This window comes from Vombatus ursinus, unplaced genomic scaffold (assembly GCF_900497805.2).
Source record: "Vombatus ursinus unplaced genomic scaffold, bare-nosed wombat genome assembly UNPS02014818.1, whole genome shotgun sequence".
Taxonomy (NCBI): Eukaryota; Metazoa; Chordata; class Mammalia; order Diprotodontia; family Vombatidae; genus Vombatus; species Vombatus ursinus.
The window spans coordinates 69,967,914-69,991,386 of NW_020954596.1; the positions used below are offsets into that span (position 1 = coordinate 69,967,914).

Here is a 23,473-nt window from a genome sequence, read left to right on the forward strand (position 1 = left end):
GAAAGAAAGAAAGAAAGAAAGAAAGAAAGAAAGAAAGAAAGAAAGAAAGAAAAATGTTGAAGAAAATTCACCCAGAAAAGTGATGTAAAAATTGAAAATGAAATTATTGATGTAAAAATAATTCTTAACAAAATTCCCAGGAGACTAAAACAGAAAAAAAAATCAGTTCTAGAAAGTAAAAATAAGGTACCAACAGATATTATTTTCCAGCTAACTTCTGTATCTCATTCTTATAACTTGACCTATTTAACTTTAACTATTATAGCCTAGAAATATACTCACAAGAAATAGAAGCTTCAGTAAAAGGTAATCACAATAATAATAAGGTTCATGTTTCAAGTTAAGGCGAATAAAAGAGGAACACAAATATCAAATATAAGAGGAATCTAATAAAAGTATTATCACATACTGCATTTTTTTTTGTATTGCAGAATTAAAACCAAAACCAAGACACCAAAGAAAATAATGGCTTTATGAGTTGCTAAACTGGGACAGAGATCTGGTGAGTGCACTCATGGAGCACTGTCCAGTTTGTGGTGTCATATTTTAGGAAAGATGTTAATAAGCTGCCACAGATCCAAAGGATTTCAACCTGAATTGTGGAGGGATCTGAGGAGCTTGCTTTAGGAAGGTTGCCTTAAGAAGTATGTGAATTTAGATTGGAAAAGAGAAGACTTAAGGGAACATGACAGTTTTCTTCAACCTTTTGAAAGACTTTGATGGGAAAGAAAGAATAGCCTTGTTCCATTTGGTCCCGCAAAGGAGATCTAGCGATAATGGAGTGGTTTTCCAAAAAGACAGAAAAGATCATCATGCTTAGAATTGTCCCAGTCTGCATCAGGAGCCAGTTCTCTGTAACAGGTATGTTTCAAAAAGAGTTTGGTTGACCAATAGTAAGAGATAGTGTAGGAGGGCTTTTTGGTCAGGTATGCATAGGTTGAACTAGATGGCATATGAAACCAGTGCCTTCTTTGAGGTTCTATGATTGGGTAACTAAAACTTTGTTTGTCATATCATTGACAGTTAACAGAATATACAGAGTTGTTGTTGTTTAGTCATTTCAGTTGGGTCTGATCCTGTTTAGGGTTTTCTTGACAGATACGGGAGTGGTTTGCCATTTCTTATAGTATTCAAGAGCAAAAAATAAGATGGAGTTTGGTGTCAAGCAGTTAAGTATAGCCAAATGGGAATTCACTAAAATAGTAAAAGCTCTGAAGTAGACACATTATTTGAATTTATGTTGCATATTTCTGTTGAGCTGAAACCAATTACCATATTTTACATAATTGTAGTTTTGGATATCGTGGATTCAAATATGTAAGAACACTCTAGGGCATTCTTCATTCACCCTAATCAGGGCTTAGTTGTACCTTAATTTGATTCTCTACCCATCCCATACTGCCTAGATTCTAACTGCACCAAGTATTCTGATTAGCAAACTGAGCTCAGCAAATATCAGGATAATAGTAAATTTGAAGGTATAGATATGATGTTGTTGGGGCCACAACCATTCATTCACGTTCATTTCACAACCACCCCTTGTCCTATAGTGAAATGAAAGCTAAGTGTTTTAGGTTAACTCACTGATATAATGACTACCTATCACGGGAACATTTCAAACATTTTAGTAAATGTCATTTAATCAACTTATTTTGGTTTCTAGATCTCCATAATATTTTTAAACTTAATAGAACATTTAACATTTTGTAGGAAACTTCCAATCATGCTGTGCTACCTTTATTACTGAGCAACATTGCTCAGGCTATGTTCAACATTTTTTATTTTGTTCTCTTTAAATATATGATTTTTTTTTTTATAAAATTAAGATTTTTAGGCCTATGATATAACCAAATCATATGAAAAGATTATGCCCGGTAAACATCCACTAAAATAATGGATCCTGAATAGAATTTAAATCACATAGTTCCTAAGAAAAGCATTTCATAAAAGAAAATGAACAATAAAGTAATTGTAAGTAAAGCTTTATCTTTTATTTTTTAAAAATATCTTAATTATATTTGACACTTAATTATCCTCTGTTGTTATTAAATACAGGTTCTGTCATTATGTAGAATGTGAAATGCAAAAAGTAAAGAGAAATTGAGTTTTTGTAACTTAGTAATTTGTGAATTACTTAATATATATGACTAGTGAAAGAAAAATAATTCCCAAATATATTCTAAAACAGTGTGATATATAAGTTGTATTCATTATAAAGAAATAATTTGAAGGGAGAGGATAAATCCTTCAATACAGTAACTTATGAATGTGTAAATAGAGATAAAGTAGGGAAAATATCCTCAAGTGTGATCATTAAAATCTAATTTTAATTTAATAAACTTAAATTATTTAATAACTTAAAACTAGTAACAAATCAATAATGTTTCAGAGTTGAAATCATGTGACTTCAATTCATATTGTTACCAGAATAATCAAATTTTATTGTCATAGAAGAGGAAATCAAAGTTAATTCAAAAAGCGTAGCATAGATTATAAACTAGTCCCTTCTGTGTTACCCACGTGACAAAAAATGTTGGCTACCTGTGGCTAATTTAGTTCATTCACAAAAAAGATCAAAATCATACTTTGAGGATTTTTGTAATTACCATTGTCATGAAATATCCTTTGAGTCCTTTGGGGGAAAAAAGATCACATCCCTATTAATATCAGTATGTTATACCTTTAAGAAATCAAAGTGTGTATCTTAAGCTAGAAAACTCTAGTCACTATCTTTCTCAGTTAATTAGTCTATAAAAGAATATCAACTACCTCTCCATTTTCTAATGAAAACTTATTTGAGGTAAATGTAAATTATTTTCCATTTTATGTTTTTAGTTAAATATGGGCAAATTCTTAATATTATATTCAGTTCACAGTGGTACCATGTTAAATTGTATGTTGCTAATGTTTATCCTTATTCAATTTCCTAATAAATCTCACCTTCTAACACTAGAATATCTTATATATTTCAATAATCATGAAATGCTTAATTTTGAAGGGAATATATGGAAGAAAGAATTGACTTTTCATAGGAGAGAGATGTCTTTGCTGGGTGCTCTTTAATTACAAGAAAGTTTAGAAAGCAAGTGGGATAGTAACCTGTTAAATATTGCCAAAATTTGACTAAGTGGAACACAGTCATGTGAAATGGTCAGTCTGAAGTTGAGGGTTCATCCCTTCGGGCAACCTCACTACTTTTTTCTAAATCATTTTTGGTGTAAATCTTTCTAAAATGCATTAAATACATTCTGACCTTTTTAAATAGCAGATACCACTTATTATCATTTACTTATTGGAGGAAGCCACATGAATATCAACAGTTTTACTTGTTTGAACAGAGCCTCATTTATTCATGTGAATAGGGCTATTATGTTTTCTGGTGTTTTATTTGTTTGCATTGTTTTTCATTTTGATTCTCCAGCTGCCACTCCTTACAAATTGAAAAAGTCCTTGACCTTAATGACAACTTGAGAACTCAAGGGAACTTTATAGATCATCCATTCCAATAACCTTTGGGTTTGATGTTTCTAATAAACTGTGGCCTTGGAATATGGTCACTAATTATGTAATAAGAACAATTAGGCCCTGACTGAAATCCTTAGGGACTTTTCTGTGAATGATGTGCATGAACATTAAGATAAGAACTTTGTCTCAAACATTTTGTTTGACAAATGATGTACATTTTCATTACTGCATTATTTGTCTTGTGGTTCTAAATAGGAGAGGTTCCCAGATAGTTATGTTCTTTGTAAGTAAGGAATAACTAATCATAATAACCTCTGATGAGGTCTCAATGTGGGCAAACCAATATTGACCAAAAATCACTACAAATTATTGGGTAGTGTAGTTGTAATCCTCATAGAGTTTTATCTAAAAGCTGTTTCTTCGTGCTATGTCTAATGTACTCCATTAGTAGTGTAAATGAAGGTAGCACTATAAATTGGTCAGGGGGTGGGGAGTGCATCATGAGTTGTAAATGAGGAGAAAAGAAATCAAAGAAAATAGGCAGGGAAGGTCACTTTGGAAAGTTCATCTTGTTAAAGAATGGCCACAACATCAGATGCAAGTGGTGAAGGCTACATTATTATCACCATCGAATCCCTACCTTCACAAATGTTCTCACATTTGGAAACCTTTGCAATTGGTGTAGTTACTTTTGAAATTTAACTGTTCATAGAGTGTTGTGTGGGGAGGAATTGCTCCCATAAAGATCAACAAAATCATAGTTTTGTTTACAGGACAGTGAAACTTTTTCTTTTTTCCATTGTCATTTTCCCTAAGAATTCCAGGAGACTCTATTTATTTGATATCTTTAATTTGATTGCCCATTGAAGATGGGCATCTGTCCTTAACTGAACTTTAAGTGAAGCATTAAGACTTGCCACCTTTAGAGAATAAATCTCACGACAATGACTTGCCCCATTCATTTTAGCATTCACAAATGGAATTGTACTATATATTTGACTGCTTCCCCAGTGGAACAAAAGCAAACAAATGACAACTATACAAGACATGTCTTTTGCAAATGTAGCAGGGATATAAAGAGTAATGAGTACAAAGGGGCAGCTAGGTGTTGCAGTGGGTAGAGCACTGGTCCTGAAGTCAGGAGTACCTGAGTTCTAATGCGGCCTCAGACCAAACACTTGACACTTACTAGTTATGTGACCCTGGGCAAGTCACTTAACCCCAATTGCCTTAAAAAAAAAAAAGAGTAATGAGTGCAAAGAGCATTCAACAGGGAATCAGGTATGGTTCTGCCACTATCTAGCTATGACCTTGCTTAAATTCCTTAAACTCCTTGAGTCTCACTTGCTTTATCTATAAAAGAAGGGGCTAGTCAAGATGATCTTTAAGATGTCTTGCAACTCTAAAATTCTACCACTCCTGTGACCTCATGATTCTCTGGTTCAGAAGGATTCTTCAGCACAGTACACAGGTGGGATAATAGATAACAAGATAATAATTAATTGAGTCAGGCTGGTAAAGACTGGAATATGTAGGAGCAGCAATTGTGGGAGAAAAAAGAAAGAAAGTATTCCACATTACTACCTTGGAGGCAAATGCAAAAACCCAGGCAGGCTGTTAATTTAGGAAATTAAATCCAGAAACTGGAGTGTTAAATGAAGAAATATTTTAAAAGCTTTACCAAAGTTATAAGAGATGGTGTAGTGGAGTAGATAAGGAACATAACTAGGAGTTAGGAATATCTGTTTTTAAGTCCTGCCTATGCTACTTATTACCTTTGGGATCATTGACATAGGTCTATTTCATGATAACAATGATTTCCTACGTGCATGTGTGACTAGTCACACAAACACACAAAAACTCTCAAAGTATAACCTACAGATGAAGAGTAACCTGTAAAAAAAGTAAACAGATATTGATATAAGCAAATCCTATTTTCAAATATATTTCTGATAGTTTATAATTCAAGTCCATATTTCTAACTCATTGCTTTTGTTTTAGTACCTTGTGTCCTGAAATTTATAAGCACATGTAAGTTGATGATTTGTTTCTTGAAATAAACATGTTCTTACAAAACTCCATTCTTGGTCTGATGATGGCATTATGTGGATTTGATTGTCTCTAGCTCTCATAAGGTTGCTGAAAAGTTAAACCTCACATAAGTTAAAAATATTTTTAAATAGAATATTTATTTACAAGCAAATTCAGAAGGTTTTACTTTTTTGTGTCCTGCAGAATAAGACAGCTTTCTTGAAAAAAATTGCAGGATGAAACTTTTATGTCATTCCTTTAGCAAATGAAATTTGATTGGATGTAGAAATATTGTACCTAAGCCAGAGGCCAGGTGTCTCATCACATTACTTGAACATTTTCCCCAGGATTGTTGAAAATCTGTATGAAGAAATATTTGGTTCATACGAGGCAAGATTTCTATTTTGAGAATTTTGCAGAATACAAATTGAAGTTGCTGCATAAAATAATGTCTAGAATTTGATTTGGGTAAGTCTATACCCCGAGTTAGATGTTAAGGCCATAAAAACACTGCCAGGAAGCTTCTGAAGTCTCTATTTCATTCCTGTCCTGTGGAGAGCTCCTGTGTATTTATATTATTTCAGCAGGGGAAGACGAAATCACATTTCAATGCTGCATCACATTGTTGGATTTTTTAATTTATTTTTATTTATTTATTTATTTTTTATCTCCAAGCTATCCAATGCAAGGTGATCTGTTCTCACCTGGGAAGAAATGCCATTTCAAACTGACAAAATAGCACCATGAGGATATACATTTTCATCATTTTGGGAAGCTTTAAAACTGACCAACTCTAAATACCATCATGCTAAAAAATAGTTGAGGTTCTATTTTACTGTACAGAAATATAAGCTCCTTAAAAATGGAAGCAATATAAATACTCTGCTTCCTCCTTGTCAGATTGTCTTGCTTATTAATTCTAAGACTTCTTTGAACTCTCTTTCAATTCTCTTTTCTAACCTTATAAACTCTCCTGTCTTTTTTTTTCTATCAACTACATTCTCTTTTCATAACCGTATCCCAACTTAGACCAAGAGAGAGCATAGTATGAAACAGGGCTGACAGAGGACTAGCTATGGAGTCAGTAAGATCTGGGTTCAACAGCTCCTTCTACCACATATTACCTGTGTGACCCTAGGCAAGTTACTCAGTCTCCAGAGTAGTTGCTAATCTGCATAAAAAGAGTGGATTTCTTCACCAAGAGTTTTCTAAACTAATGAAATCACAAATTCAGAATACTTAATTCTTCCTCCCTTGAGAAATCAAAATATTAGACTGAACTATATTTACTTTGCTGAGTTGTTTAATAACTGTATTCATGATCTTGGAGATCAACAGACCACTTTCCCTTCCTTTTGACCTGTTGCTCCTAACAGAACAACAGAGACCAATTAACAAGAAAATAGAAGAGTCAGACATGATTCAACAACAACAACGTACCAGGCACTAGAGATACAGCAACAACAACAAAAATTTAAGTCTTTGGCCTCAAGAGAAGATTTTTCACCTTATAAAATAAGCTATAGAAAATATAAAATGGGGAGGGAAAACAGTGACTTGCTGGAGCTCTCTCACCAAACCTCCCCAAATACCTATAAAAATGACTCTAAACAAATTCTAAAGCAGCAGAACCCACAAAAAGACAGAGTGAAACAAATTTCCAGCCAAAGACAGCCTGGGTGGTTGATCGGAAAGGTATATCGCGCCGGGTGGGGATAGGAGCACAGTTCGGCGTGGGCACGCAGGCCACAGCGACCCTGCATCAGGCCTCAGAGGGCTTAATCGCAGGCAGCTATGGCAGTTTCCAGACTTCTCAAACCATGAACGCCAAAGACAACTTGGAAGGTCAGTGGGAAAAGTCTGTGACTGTGGTGAGAGAAGGAGCTAGGTCTCAGCCACGGCTGTTTCCTGAGCTTTCAGCCCACAGACTGAGGGGTGATCAAGTGGATGATCAGAGAGGGATTGCAGGGATCTCTTTGCCAGTGCTGAGGCAGGAATTTCTTTCTTTACCCGGTGCTTAGATCTGGGTCACAGTTCTGAGGGGCGGTCCTGGGGCAAGGAGGAACTCTGGTGTGGTGGAGCTTGTTGTGGCAGTGGAGAGAAAACACCTCTCCCCTTATCATAGCACCTTGGAAGAAATGAAAACTTTCAGGTCCCTAAAAGTATCTCTGAAAACAGTTGTACAAACCCCTGAAGCTTGGGACAGTGCGTTCTCCACATTGGAAGCAGACTTCTACCTTAACAAAGAGGTTAAAATGCAAGTTATTGGCCAAGATCATGAGTAAGCAGTGCAAAAGGAGTCAGACTATATTATCTTACTTTGGTGACAAAGAAGAGCAAAATGTACAACCAGAAAAAGACAACAAAGCCAAAGCTCCTACATCCAAAACCTCGAAGAAGAATATGAATTGGTCCCAGGCCTTGGAAGAGCTCAAAAGGGATTTTGAGAGGGAAGTAAGAGAAGTAGAGGAAAAACTGAGAGTCTAGCAAGAAAATAATGAAAAACAAGTCAACAGCTTGCTAAAGGAGACCCCAAAAATTACTGAAGAAAATAACACCTTAAAAAATAGCCTAACCCAAATGGCAAAAGAGGTCCAAAAAGCCAATGAGGAGACGAATGCCCTAAAAAACAAAATTGGCCAAATGGAAAAGGAAATCCAAAAGATTACTGAAGAAAATACTTCTTTAAAAATTAGAACAGAGCAATTGGAAGCTAGTGATTTTATGAGAAATCAAGACACTGTAAAACAAATCCAAAAGAATGAAAAATTAGAAAACAATGTGAAATATCTCATTGGAAAAACAACTGACCTGGAAAATAGATCCAGGAGAGAGAATTTAAAAATTATTGGACTATCTGAAAGCCATGATCAAAAAAAGAGCCTAGACATCATCTTTCAAGAAATTATCCAGGAAAACTGCCCTGATGTTTTAGAACCAGAGGGCAAAATAGAAATTGAAAGAATACACTGGTCACCTCCTGAAAGAGATTCCCAAAGGAAAACTCCTAGGAATATTGTAGCTAAATTCCAGAGTTGCCAGGTCAAGGAAAAAATATTACAAGCAGCCAGAAAGAAACAATTCAAGTACTGCGGAAACACAATCAGGATAACACAAGATTTAGCTGCTTCTACATTAAGGAGCTGCAGGGCATGGAATATAATATTCTGGAGGGCAAAAGAGATAGGATTACAACCAAGAATCACCTGCCCAGCAAAACTGAGCATAATCCTGCAGGGGAAAAAATCGTCATTCAGTGAAATAGAGGGCTTTCAAGCATTCTTGATGAAAAGACCAGAGCTGAATAGAAAATTTGATTTTCAAATACAAGACTCAAGTGGAACATGAAGAGGGAAGGAGATGGACATTCAAGGAAATAGGGGACTTCCATACCTTCCTGGTAAAAAGACCAGAGCTTAACAGAAAATTTGATCTTCAAATATAAGAGTCAAGAGAGACAGAAAAAGACAAATAGGACAGAAAGATACAATATGTTGCTAATAAGGGCAAACTGTTTACATCCCTACAAGGGAAGATGACACTTGTAACTCTTGAGAACTGTATTGTTATTACACCATGTTAAAGGGGTATACATAAAAGGGGTGGGTATAAATTGACTTTGATCTAACTAAGAAAATGTACTGAGAGAATAGGAAGAGAGGAGGCAGAAAAGGGTAAATTACATCACAGGAAAAGGCACAAAACCCTATTGCAGAAGAGGGAAAGAAGGGAGGGAGATGAGCATTGTTTGAACCTTACTCTCATCAGATTTGACTCAAGAACTGAATAACATAATCAGGCATAGAAATCTAACATGCCCTATAGACAATAGGAGTGAAAAGGGGAAAGAAAAGGGAGGGGGTTAATAAAGGGAAGTTGGGACTGAGGGAGGTGGTGGTCAAAGGCAAAACATTAGTGAGGAGGGAAAGGGAGAAAGGAGAAAGAGAGGCATAAATAGGGGGGAAGGATGGAAAGAAAGATACACATAGTCATCATAATTGTGAATGTGATATATAAATGTAATGGAATACTATTGTGCTATAAGAAATGATGAACAGGCAGACTTCAGATATACCTGGAAAGATTTGTATGGTTTGATGCTGAGTGAAGTGAGCAGAACCAAGAGAATGTTGTACACAGTAACAGCCACATTGAGTGATGACTGACTTTGATAGACTTAACCTCTCTCAGCAATACAAGGATCTAAGACATCTCCAAAAGCCTCATCATGGAAAATGCTATCCTCATCCAAAGAAGTAACTATGGAGTTTGAATGCAGATCAAAGCATACTATTTGCATTTTTTTCTTCTGTTATGCTTTGTTTCCTCTTTCTGATGGTTCCTCCTATTAGTTCTAATTCTTACTTACAACATGACTAATGTGAAAATGAAAAAAAAAAGAAAATACAAAATGGGCTATTTTGGTAGTGTATTTTATAAGTAGAAGCCACAAATATTTACATTTGAAGCACAATCAAATCATTGAAAATAAGAAGGCATATCTTTAGTGATTATGAAGAATGTTTACATAAAATGTATTTTATCCTCTCAATATAGGTATGGTAATTATTACTGCCCCCATTTTACTGATGGGGAGCTGGGCAGAATATAGTACAGGAAGCATTTCCCAACCTCTCAATATTGACGCTTTTAATTATTTCCTATTTTCCTGTCTCTACTTGTCTGTACATATTTTTGTTTGCTTGATGTCTCCTACATTAGATTGTCAGTTTTTTGAAGGGCAGGTGCTATTTTTTCTACCTCCCTCCCTCCCACCTCTCTCACTCTCTCTCATTCTGTATTCTCAGCACTTAGCATAGAGCCTGGTACATAATATGCAGTTAAATGTTTATTGACTAACTGACTGAAATAGTGAATCATGGAAATAAGCCCAGCCTTTCTGATCATAAGAAATGCTTTTTCTTCTTGAGTACAATCACAGCTCTTCTGCTATGGAGCCATATAATGCCACATCATGAAAGGAAGAACTTAATTCAATTCAACAAGCAATTATTATCTCCTATGGGCAAGACACAGTAATTAGAGGCATCTAGGTGGTGCAGTGGATAGAGCACCAACCCTGGAGTCATGAGGACCTGAGTTCAAATCCAACCTCAGATACTTAACACTTACTAGCTGTCTGACCCTGCGTAAGTCACTTAACCCCACTTGTTTTACCCTAAAAAATAACTAAATAAATAAAAGTTTGTGGCAGCTAGGTGGTGCAGTGGATAGAGCACTGGCCCTGAAGTCAGGAGTACCTAAGTTCAAATCTGGCCTCAGACCAAACCCTTGACACTTACTAGCTGTGTGACCCTGGGAAAGTCACTTAACCCCAATTGCTTAAAAAAAAAAAGACACTGTAATTAATGGTCAATCAAGGTACAAAGAAAAAATTGTCCTTATCTCAAAGAGCTTAGTATCATAGATTTGGAATCCAAACTAACCTTAAAGGTCATCTAATCCCATTTTTAAACTTTATAGATGAGGAAATCAAAGTCCAGAGAAGTGAAATTACTTGTCCAGGGTCAAAAAGGTAGAGTGACAGAGCATGTATTTGAATATAGGTCCTTTAACTCAAGAGTCAATGCAATTCCCATTATCACATGCCTCCTTGATACATTTTACCTTATGATGGTGACACAAGAGCAAGCAACTTAACTTGCCTGGGGCTCACTTTTCTCCACTGAAAAAATGAAGGGGATAGAGTAAGAGATCAATAGATTCAATAATGTTCTATGATAATCTCAGTCTTTAGGAAGTCATGTGAGGTTTAAAAGTTAAAATCTGTTGTATTTCTTTGAAAATGACTATCACTTATTTCAGGGCCATTATCTCCTTTAAAATATTGTTAGTTTAAAGTAAATATGCCATCTGTTTCTAATTGTAATTGAAACAATTAACCCTCTTTAAAAAATAATAAATCCAGAATACTAAGACTAAAAAGGCTAACTAAAAAGATACCTAGGAAGAAGAATTTCCTTTCACTTTGGCAAAGGGTATGACTGACTGAAATACTGAATTACCTGCATGAAAAAAAAATTGAGAAAATAGAAGTTCTAGTACCAATCAAATTCTTCAGAGTATTGAAAAAAGCATATAGTCACATAAACTCCAAAACAGGTTCCTCCATTCTAACCCTAAAATATATGTCCACAGAGGGATTTTCTATTAACTATAAAATAACAATGACTCAACAAGTAAAAAAGGATCAGTGAGTTAAGAGAAGCTTTTTGAAAATCATCCCCATCTTCTAGTTCAGCTGGTTCTCCCCACAAATAATTGATTAACCCCACCCCATTCAATCCTGACTGTTGTGATGGTATATAGTTGTGATCACATTATTACAAGAATAAAGTGGCTGGGAAGGTTAAGTAAAGACAGATGTTCAGAAATAGGAGCAATAATCCAGGCATGAAGACTTTAGCCAGCCTCTATCAATAAAATAAGAGTAATGATTCTAGGACATTATTGCCTAGGGTTTCTTAGTTGAAAGGCACAATTTAATAAACACCAGGTTACTATTGAAGGCAGTTTATGAGAAGCAAGCTACAGATCTATACTCAATGGCATAAAGACCAGTATTGACAAATAAAGAACTGCATTACACAGCCAGTAATTCATCATATCCTTTACTGTAAGAAAGCACTAATCATACTTTTGGTAAAAAAAAAAAAAAAGGCCAAATGCTAACCTTTGAGTAACTAGTAATTGAAAAGACAAAAATTTCCCAACATAAAACATTAGTAAATGATCATTTAAAAAAATGGGAATATGGTAATGAGGGAAAAACAGAAAGCAATAATAAAAATACTAATTAATTTTCTCTTTTCATAAGAAAGGTGTTGGAGATATGTATTTATGAAAAAGTATAGGTACAGCAACTCTTAATTTAAAGGAACAATCAATCCACCAGAACAGGCATTGCTAGCTAATGGGAATATGTACAAAATAAATGTGAATCAAAGAGGTCTGATCCCTTAGAGGGAAATAAGGGAATGTGATATTCACTTGCTTCAGTGGAAACAGATTGGTTGGCTCAGATTACTGATCTGAATCTTACCACATCAACAGGGATTGAAAGCTAACTGAATGACTGCCCGAGGGGGGAAAAAATCAGAATATCAGTAATGCCTTGCCACAACAGACAATATAATCACATTGCCTGACGGAGGTCAGCACCTCCAGAAGTTGCTGGGATTGCAATGTAGTCTTTTCTTTCTCATTCTCTGGGATCCTGGTAATACTAGGTCCTGAAAAGATATGCTGCCAATCATTTTTTTTTCAAAAATGTATCCTTGGCTATAGCATGTAACTCCCAACAAGTTAGTCAGAGGGCTGGTGCTGCTTTTCTATTCTGGAAAACCTTCTAGATCAGTGGTCTCCAAAGTGAGGTATATGCATTCCAAGGGGTACATGGAATAATATAATTGAGGTTTGAGGAAAAAGCTGAAATATTTCTGTATATTTATTTTAATTTAAAAATAATGAGAAAGAACTTAAACCTAATTCATATTTACCTTACATCTATATTCTGTATGACATTTTGCATACGTGTAGTGGTTTTTGTTTGGTTTTGTGTATTATTTTTATTTTTATCCCTGGTGCTTAGCAGCCAATCAATTGGTATTTTTGGCCACATATTGTATTCTGTTAACTAAACTAAATAATGAGGTTAAAAAAATTCAAAATACAATCATTGACCTAAAGAAGTCTAACAGGAGAGATAATATGCAAACTCTATAAAAACAAATATATGCAAGATAAATTAGAGATAATCCAAAGATTGAAGACAATCGAATTAAGGAAGATAAAGAAAGGTTTCTTGTAGACTTGAAGGAAGGGGAAGCTAGGAGATAGAGGTGAGGAAGGAGATACTTCTAGATATTGTAGGACAGCATTTGAAAATTCCTGTAGACTGGAGATGGAGTGTTTAGTGTCAGGACCAACGACGAAGCAAGTGTCACTGATTGCAGAGTAAAAGGATGATGAGAAAAAATGTAAGTTGTAAGAAAACTGGAAAGGAAGGAAGGTGCCAGTTTATGGGGCATAAAAAGCCAAAAAGAGGATTTGATATTTTATCCTAGTGGAAACAGGTCCATTGGACTTGATTAAAAGTGGAAGTGACATGGTCAGATTTCCACTTTGACTATTTCCAGTTGAGCAATTTGGCAGTTAAGTAAAAATGAAGTAAGGAAAGAGAGGGGTGGGAAGAAAAGTCAGTAGATTACTGCAGTGCCCAGATGTGAGTAGATAAGAGCTTCTACTAGAGTGGTGGCAATAGAAGAAATATTATGAAGGTACTAAAGACAGGAATTAGCAGCTGATTGAATATAAAGAGAGAGAGAGAGAGAATGAGAAACCAAAGATGACACCTAAGTTACCAGACTTGGTGACTGGGAGGATGGTGGTATCCTCTAGAGTAACAGAAAAGCTAAGAAGGGGGGAGGGTTTGAGGACAGTACCTAGAATAAAGTATGCAATTAATAAGTGACTATTGCATGTTTAATTTGCCTTTTGTCATTGGAGCCCTCTTTCAGCCATTTGTTAGGTATTTACATCTCATATATAGTGCCAGAAGTAAGCTAACAAAAAGTAGGAGTTCCAGTGTGTGTGTGTGTGTGTGTGTGTGTGTGTGTGTGTATTATTCCTTCTTTAAAGAAATTCCAATGAGAGTGAGGTTCAAGAATTGCCTGACATCTCCACACTTTTCTTTTCATTGTAAAATTTCTTCTTTGTGTGCCTCTTTTATGTAAGAAAATATTCCCTATTCTACCTTTCCCTTCCCTCTTTTCCAGTGCATTCCCCTTTCTCTCCACTTTACTCTTCTTTTTTTGTGGGGAGACTATCCCAACAAAATCAAATTACACCTATGGACTCTGTCTATATAAACTCCCTCTTAATTGCCTTAGTATTGATAAAGTTCTAGAAAGTTCATGTATCATCTTCACACACAAAAGAATGAATGCAGTTTAACTTTACTGATTTATGATTACTCTTTGATGTCTACCTTTTTATGCTTCTCATGAGTTTTCTCTTGGAATGTTAAATTTTCTGTTCTGTACTGACTGATCTTTTCATCAGGAATGCTTAAAAGTACTCTGTTTCATTAAATATTAATTTTTCCATTAAGGCTTCCGCTCATTTTTGCTAGGTAGGTGATTCTTGATTATGATTCCAGCTTCTTTGCCTTCCAGAACATCATATTCCAAGCCTTTTTCTCCTTTAGAATGGAAGTAATGAAATCCTGTGTGATACTGACTGTGGCTACTCAATATTTTAGTTGTTTCTTTCTGGTTGCTTGAAATATTTTCTTTTTTGATTTGGAAGCTCTGGAATTTAGCTATAATATTCCTGGGATTTTCATTTTGGGAGTTCTTTCAGGAAGTTATCAGTGGATTCTTTTAATTTATATTTTACCCTCTGAATCTAAGATATCAAAGCAGTTTTCCTTGATAATTTTTTTTTGAAATATGATGTCTAGGTTCTTTCTTTGGTAATGTCTTTCAGGTAATTGAATAATTTTTAATCTACCTGTCCTTGATCTATTTTCCAGGTCAGTTTTTTTTCTGATAAGATATTTCATGTTTTTTTTTCCTGGTTTTTTTTCTTTCATTTTTTACTATGTTCTATTGTTCCTTGAAGTCTTATGGAGTCATTTGCTTCCATCTGCCCAAGTCTAATTTTTTAAGAATTATTTTCTTCAGTGATATTTGTACTTCTTTCTCAATTTGGTCAATTCTGCTTGTTAAGGAGTTATTTTTTTCAATGGGTTTTTGCACCTCTTTTACCATTAGACTAATTCTTTGGTTTTAGATGTTATTTTCTTCAGTATTTTTCTGCCTTTTTTTTAAATCAAAGTTGTTTATTATCTTTTCATAATTTTCTTGAATTATTCATTTCTTTCCCCAATTTTTCTTCTACCATTCATATTTTTCTTTAACTCTTCTAGGAATTCTTGTTGAGTTTGTTTCCAATGATCACTTTTCTTTGAGGCACTTTTGGTAGCTGTTTTCACATTGTTATCTTCCTCTGATTTTACATCTTGGTCTTCCCTGCTACTGCAGTAGCTTTTTACTGTCAAATACATTTTTGTTGTTTGCTCATTTTTCCCAGCTTCTTTATTAATTTTAAACTTCATATTAAAGTTAAATTCTTCTCACCTATGTGTGAGGAGGTGCTATCTCAATCTTCAGACTTTTTTGTGTTACTTTTCTTCAGAAGTTCTGAGGGTCTGCAAGTTTTTAGTTCTTCCAAGGTGGTGTGATCCTGGGAGAGGTATAGTCACTCTTCTCCTGGACTGTACTCTAGTCTTTAGCCAGGAAAGGTCTCTGGTTCCCTGGAGCCACAAGCACTGGAGCTCCTCTCTGCTTTGGTACTCTGACCATGGCTCCTACTCCCTTGTGACTGACCACCAGCACTCCTTTCCCCCCTGGAACTTAGACCCAGAACTGTGTATGAGCAGCTGAATTGCCAATCAGCAGCAGCTATACCCAGTGTGAGCAAAATGTTCCCTATAATCTCTTTCTGAGCAGTTGTCCACCCACTTTGCTGAGAGCTTCTGAAGCTACTATTTCTGCTGTGGCCACTGTTGCCACTGCCCTGTGTGTTGACTACAGGCAAAATCTGTAAGAATTCCATTCCAGTATTTCAGACTTCTCCTCCTTACCCCTTAAATTTTCTTAGGCCAGAAAAAATCTTACCCTGACTCTGATTTTTTGTTGGCTCTGCATTCCAAAATATTATTTAAGGCTTTATTTTAAAGTGTTGGAGGAGAGAGTTCAGCTGAGTGGCTACTTCTAATCTGCCATTTTGACTCTATCCTGGGCATATTAACTTCTTAGGAGTTTGGCAATAAGAGTATTGGTTAAATTAATATTTTAAGAGAGTTAAAGAACATATGATCCATAGCACCCTCAGAGTCCATTCCACTTATCTTCTAACTCTTCTGAAATATAAGGGGCTGTAAAAATTTGTGGTGAATTTATATTTTCATCTGCTTTATTGGATCCCAGAATTAGATGTTAATTATTGTGATGTCAACCTGTCTGTGATGTCTGTGATCTCTCTCTCTCTCTCTCAATCTTTTAGCTAAGTTGGTCCTAGAATAGAGGACACAGTCTGTTCCAAGGTCTTACTCAAAACAATGCAGCTTGGGAGGCCAAATTATCATTATCATTATCATCGGCAACAAAATATGAGAGGTAATGATTTGCTACAGACACACATGCCATTATTTTAGATGTCACTTATCTCTGTGATTCAATTTCCTTCTAGGAAAGAAGAAACAGCAGAGAGATATACACATAAGTTCCAACAAAGTGAAACATCACAAAACAGCCTTTGTATCTTGAGATGACACATTTGATCAGATCCTTCATCCTATTCCTTGAACTTCTTAATCTCAAAAAGGGGAGGGGCTGGGGAGAATGCTGTTTAAGTTTACCAACTTCACAATAAGTACATTTGCCATTTGTAGTTGCATAAAGAAATAAGGAGATTTTATTAATCCATAACAAATCCAACCAATGCCATCCTAGCTAATTTAAACTAAATGCAATATAAAAGAATGGGCAATGGTATGACATAACTGTTTTCACTTGGGATGCTAAATATCAGAGTGATTTAAATTTCATTGTACTTAATAAAATGTGTATGTGATTTACCTATGCTGTAATTCCTTTTAAAAGAAACTATATTTAGTCATGTGTTGATTTGCATGCTGTTTTTTGTCCATGGAGTTTGGGGGTAGAAGACAAAAGAAAACGACATTTGCGTATTAGATAGTATGAAGATGGAATGAAATAAAATCATTTGTATATTTTTTTAAAGTTCTAAATTTATACTTCAGACTCAAATTAACTATGGTGAGTCTCATACTTTTATGCATATGCATATTTCAGCATAGCTATATGCAGAGAGGTTTTAGATAGATATGCATATATGCACATACAATGGATATACATATAACCATGCACACATATAGCATCATGTTTGTACAATAGGAGAACAATGGAAGTTTTAGCCCTGGGTCAATCACTAACTAGCTGAATGACCTTAAACAAGTCATTTGACTTCTCTAGGTCTGAGTTGTCTTATCTTCAAAATGAGAGAATAAGCTAGAGGTCCTCTAATGTCAAAAATACCATTTGTCACCAAGAATGAGTTATATTCTTTAAGATTTTTATTCATTAATTGCCATAGATATGTCAGTTCCATCATAGGATACATAATTTCTTTTTTGTTAAATTGTCTATTGGAATTTTTAAGGACTGGAATAGGAATGTTAAAGTCACCTATATTAAATGTCTTACTATCTAAAATGCAAGTTTGTTTCTCACTTTTACTTAAAGTACTTAGATGTTATGATATAAATATTTCATATATTCATAAATATTTCATATTATCATTTCACTATTTATGGTGATTTTAAGAAAACAATTAAGTTGTTTATATTTTTTATTATTTATCTAATTTTATCCTTGTCTTATCAAAATTCATGCTTGCCACTTTTTTGGGGGAGGGGGAATAATTCAGACCAAGCATATAAATGACATTAAAATATCTTTTACATAGCTTTGTACATATTAAATGTTTTGAAAATGCTTCTTCATTTTATATTTCTGTTTTCAAATTTGTTTTGTAATTCTTTATTTTTGTGAGCAAGTCAACAAGTCAATAAGCACCAGGAAATACAAATACAAGCCAAAAGTTAATTTTTGACCTCAAGGAGCATATATTCTAATGGGGGAGGATATTATGTAAAATAGAGATAAAAATGTGAAGTGTTAAGGCACACACCTAAGGGCAAGAGCAGAATTTTTCATAGAAATGAAAGCTGACCTAAGGACTCTCCTTAAATTGAGGTTCTGGAGGAAAACTGACCAATTAGAAGAACTGGTCAGAGGAGCAGAGTAAAATTCCATGCTGATAAAGACATCGTTTCCCAATGAAGAAAGTCCAGAGACTCAGGAGTGAAGTCAGAAGAACAACAAAGTATTCTAATCTTTTATTTCCAAAGTTATAATTGGTAGTATTGCTTATTTTCCCTCCTTTCAAATTATATTAAATTTCCTGCTTTTAAAAGTCAGAAATAAACCTCTTTTTTGCTTAAAATAATGAGAAATAAATCTCCAATATCAGATACAAATACAACTCTACCTTTCTTCCCTCTCTAGTTCAGAACAAAATTGTTAAATGTAATTATAAATATATATACATAAATATATATATATATGTATGTATATGTGTGTGTGTGTGTGTGTGTATTATACTTCCTGTACCCAGCCCTGATAAGAATGTATGTCAGGATCCTATACCCCTCCCCAGCCCCTATCTTTTTTGTTTGGATGATCTTCCTCTCTGACTTTCCAATGTCAAGAAATAACTTTATTTTCCCTTTCCCTCCTCAGACCTTTGTTCTAGTATACTTCTGTCTGATCACCATTCATAGCATCTTATACCTATTCTAGTTTTTATTACTGAATGATCCTCAGAAAAGTTTGGACTTCTAAGGAAAAACAACTTGCTCTTATATATATACGTTATATCTAGTCAACTTTTAGCTTATTCCTACTATGTGAAATTGTTTATTGTGGTTCATTTTTTTTGACTGTTGCATTTACATGGGAAAGGTTCTAATCACCTGTAGCTTTCCCTAAGGAATGATTGAAAAATTTGCCTGCCAGAGGACCTTGGGTCCACCCCCTTGGCTCCTGCCTAGCCCCTCCCCCACCTGCTGCTTCTTTGTGGAGAGCAGGTGACCAGGGTGGAGCTGGTGCCATTTTGACCATGAAGCTGCCCAACATCCTACTCATGGGTACACCAGGGATTGGAAGGACCATGCTAGGTAAAGAACTTGCAACAAGAACAGACATTAATGTGGGCAATTTAGCCCAAGAAGTATTGTTAAGTGATGGCTTTGATGAAGACTATGAATGTCCCATTTTGGAAGAAGACAGAGTAATTGATGAGTTAGAGAATAAAACGAAAAAAGGTGGAGTTATTGTTGATTACCATGGCTGTGACTTCTTCCCTAAACAATGGTTTCATATAGTTTTTGTGCTTCAAACAGATAATTCTGTATTATATTTAAGATTTGAAAAGAGGGGATACAGTGTAAAGAAACTACAGGACAATATTCAGTGGGAAATTTTCCAAATTCTTTGTGAAGCCAAAAACCTCCAACCATGAAATAGTACACTGGCTGCCCAGCAAGAACTAGAGAATAATTTAGATCAGATAATGAAATGGATTGAGCAGTGGATAAAAGACAATGATTGAACCTTGAGGGCAAAGCTTTGGACTTTTCCGGTTTTCCACATGATGGTTAAAGATTTTCTTAATGATTTTTCCTTCTCCATGCAGTAGAAATTAGGACAACATACATCACATTTTACTAACCAGGCTTGTGTTGTAGAAGTAGCAGGTGGATGATATATGAAGATGAGTTATGACTAAATTAATTTTTTTCTCTATGAGAAAAATGAAAACCCCCAAATACAATGAATAAGATATTAAGGACTTTCTTAAGTTTAGGAATATTCAGCATTCTCACTTATAAATAAGAATAAGCAAATTTGAGAAAATAGGTGGAAATCTTGAAATGAAAAAGAAAATGAAGGCTAGGAAGAACTGCTGACTTAGAAATAAAAGAGTCTAAGGATAAAGCTATAAACATTACATTAAGTGTTAAAAAATAACAAAGAAGATGAAAAAAAGAAAAATTTGTCTGCCTAATTGAAATTCATCTTTTTTTTAGGGAAGATAATGCTTAGCTTTGCAGGACATGTTATTTTGAAGTTTTAGGCAGATTTCTCTTTCTTTTCATTATATCATCATAATTCAGCATTTTCATTTATTTCTGATTATTAATAAGTACTCCCATGTGATTTATGCCATGTTCACCTTGATACACAAATTCCTTCTTCTGAACTAATTATAAGAGTCTTAAAATCCAAGCTCCAGAACATCATCATTATATTTCTAGGTAAGTTGAATTTGAAATTCTTCTGTAATAGCATAGTTTGGATTGCTTTCATTCATATTCCCTCTACAAACACACACACACACACACACATACACACACACACACACACTTTTTTCCTGATATATCTAAGAAAATTTCTCATTCAAAAGGATTTTTATGCTATTATTTTCATCTTTTTTTTCTGGGAAGCCAATAATTTTTAGAAGATAATTTATCTGTTCAAGGGTCATTGCTTTGCTTCATTAGGGCAAGTGTTCTTTCAATTTAGCTATTTGTTTTTCCAGATAGATATACACACACACACACACACACACACACACATATGCACATATACATGCATATATACATATGCATATATTCATTTCTATAATTTTCAACCCTTCTCTCCATTCTTTTTTTTAACATAGTCAATACTTTATTGAAATTTCCAAAGATCTGTGATAGTCTATTCTTTTGTTTACATTTTAAGTTTTCCATTAAAACCTCTAATTTCCCCTTTTTATTTCTTCTTTTAATTATTTTATTAATATTACATATTATGTTAAGTATTCTAGCCAAAGCTACTTATGGAGTATATATAATATAATTTCAATATTGTTCCTTTCTTCAGATTGTTTTTTAATTGTAAAACCCATAACATTTATCCATTACATTTAAACCTCATTTTTGTTTACTTATTTCTTTTTAGTCTTACTGCTAATTTTTTCTTCAAGGATTCCCTACATTCATTTTTTAAAAATTTATTTCCCCTTTTCTTACTTTTTTTTCTTTTTCTTTTACTTTATTTGGTATATTTCTTTTTCTGGTGATGAATACAGCTGGTCCCTCTTACCAGAAGTTTATCCCAAACCAGAAAAAAAAATAATCACTCCATTTTATAAATTTGTAAACAGACACATATGAAGATTAAAGGAAAATTTAGTGGTAGAATTAGAAATGGAACACAAGATTCTAGAAATGCTATTTTCCATTTGATCCATTTTTCCCCATCATGGTGCTAAGAGCTTATGTTTCACTACTTATTTTATTTTATTTTTCTGGGAAGGATATAATATTCTTTTGTGCATGTTTTTTTTCATTCAATTTTTGCTTTAAAAATAATATAAACAATGTAAGCAACTTGTCCTTTAAAAGCTATCAATTTAATCTAACCTATTTGTTCAGCCTTATTTAGTACTATTCTTTAACTGGAATATTTTTTTTTTAGTGGGCTGATCTCACTGTGTTGTGAACTGTTTCTTTTTAGTCCTAACTAAATGCCTTTCTTAAACAGTTCTTCTAGGTTGTATTTTTGTCCTCTTACTTATCCACATCATAAGCTGCTTTGATTTCCTAACTGTGATCCAGACTTCTACAATATATTCTTTTTTTTTTTTCAGTGAGGGCAATTGGGGTTAAGTGACTTGCCCAGAGTCACACAGCTAGTGAATGTTATGTGTCTGAGGTTGGATTTGAGCTCAGGTCCTCCTGACTCCAGGGCTGGTGCTCTATCCACTGCACCACCCTTTACAATATACACTTACATGGATGTTTGGTAGCATTTTAATTTGAAAAGGAAGTTCTTACCCCTTCTCTCACAATTAATAGTTTTTTGGCTAACAACTCACTTGCTTTCTCCACCTCAATTTTCTTTTCTGCAAAATGAAGATGATAAAAAAAGTTGCTTTAGCTGCCTCATATAGTTTTTACAAGCCAAAAAGGAGATCATGTTTGTAAAGGACTTTGTATACTTTAAGGCATTGTGTGTATGATTTATTGTTTTGAGAAGCTATTCCATATATACTAAAAGATCTTCCAAAACTTAATTCTTTGACTTTTAAAAAAAATTAAATTTCAAGGTAAAGTGATAGAGATGGAATTCCATAAATATTTTGCCTTTAATTTCAATAAGCATGTGAGATCAAGAGATACTCGTGAGTAAAATAATTGCTAGTTAATCTATAATTAGTTAGATATGTAGTTGGTGGAATCCATTAATACTTTGATGTCTACCTAAAGGAACTGTCAGAGGGATACATGAGACAAGGCTCTGCCCTTGGTCCTATACTGATTAATAACAAACAAAACAAAATCTTTTAAAAAGGTACAAATTATTTTGATTTCAAAACAAATGCAAAGATGATACAATGCTGTCAAGTAATTACAGTAATATACAGATTACAGACTATACAGAAATCAAAAAAGATTTGCATAAGAAGCGAAAATAGAATTTAGAGGTTTTAGTTGACTTTATTTTTCATTAATGTTTTAGTCTGATATTTGTCATGTTGTGTAGGTGACCTTATGTTCTCAAAGATCATGCCAGTTAAGTACAAACTTAAGCTGATTCTGATATGGTGCAAAGAAATCACATTCAAATACATGGACTAGTTGACTTCTGGGAGCCAAAATGGTGGAGTAAGGGATAAATCACTGTAACTTTCCTATATTCACCTCCAAAAAACCCCACAAAATAGTGCCACAAAAATCCTGAAACAGAAGAACCAGCAAAAAGATGAGGTGAAACAATCTTTTAGCCCAAGAAACTTAGATCAATAAGAAAGGTCCATTTCAATCAGATGAAAGGGGAGCCCAGTCTATGACAGAAAGCATCCCAGCAAGCCAGCAGCAAGCCCCACATCAGCAAACTAGTGGGAGATCCTAAGCCCCAGTGTGGTGGAATGGACAAATGCGAACACCAGGAACCCCAAGTGTCTTACATAGATAAGGGAACTGGCAGCTCTGAGAACCACCACATGCTTCAGTATAAGCCCTTCCCAAACAGGCATCTTCTGGCATGAAAAGAAAGGAAGCCAGACCTCCACATCCTTAAGCACAGTACAGGGGAAACAGGCATCCTCCAGTGCCTAGAACTCCACGTACTTCAGTACTAATGTTTTAGTCTGATTTGGGGAGACCCAGAAACAAATCTGACCTCAGCACACCCAGACACCACCCAGCTCAGTACCAGGTAAGCTTCTAGACCATTATGGACTCCAGAAGCACCAG

General features: G+C 34.6%; 2 protein-coding genes across 2 annotated transcripts in view; one reads left to right on the forward strand and one right to left on the reverse strand.

The window, feature by feature from the left end:
- The window catches only part of TECRL (trans-2,3-enoyl-CoA reductase like), a 186,888-nt gene that overhangs the window by 140,889 nt on the left and 22,526 nt on the right, over nucleotides 1-23,473 (reverse strand). The gene's annotated exons all lie outside the window — the stretch shown is intronic.
- Nucleotides 19,288-19,689, forward strand: LOC114023614 (adenylate kinase isoenzyme 6-like). Its single transcript, XM_027836329.1, has one exon. The coding sequence runs from the start codon at nucleotides 19,288-19,290 to the stop codon at nucleotides 19,687-19,689; it is 402 nt and encodes a 133-aa protein (XP_027692130.1).

Excerpts from the sequence above, each read along its gene's own strand:
- LOC114023614 (XM_027836329.1), top strand. The coding sequence starts at position 19,288 with ATGAAGCTGCCCAACATCCTACTCATGGGTACACCAGGGATTGGAAGG.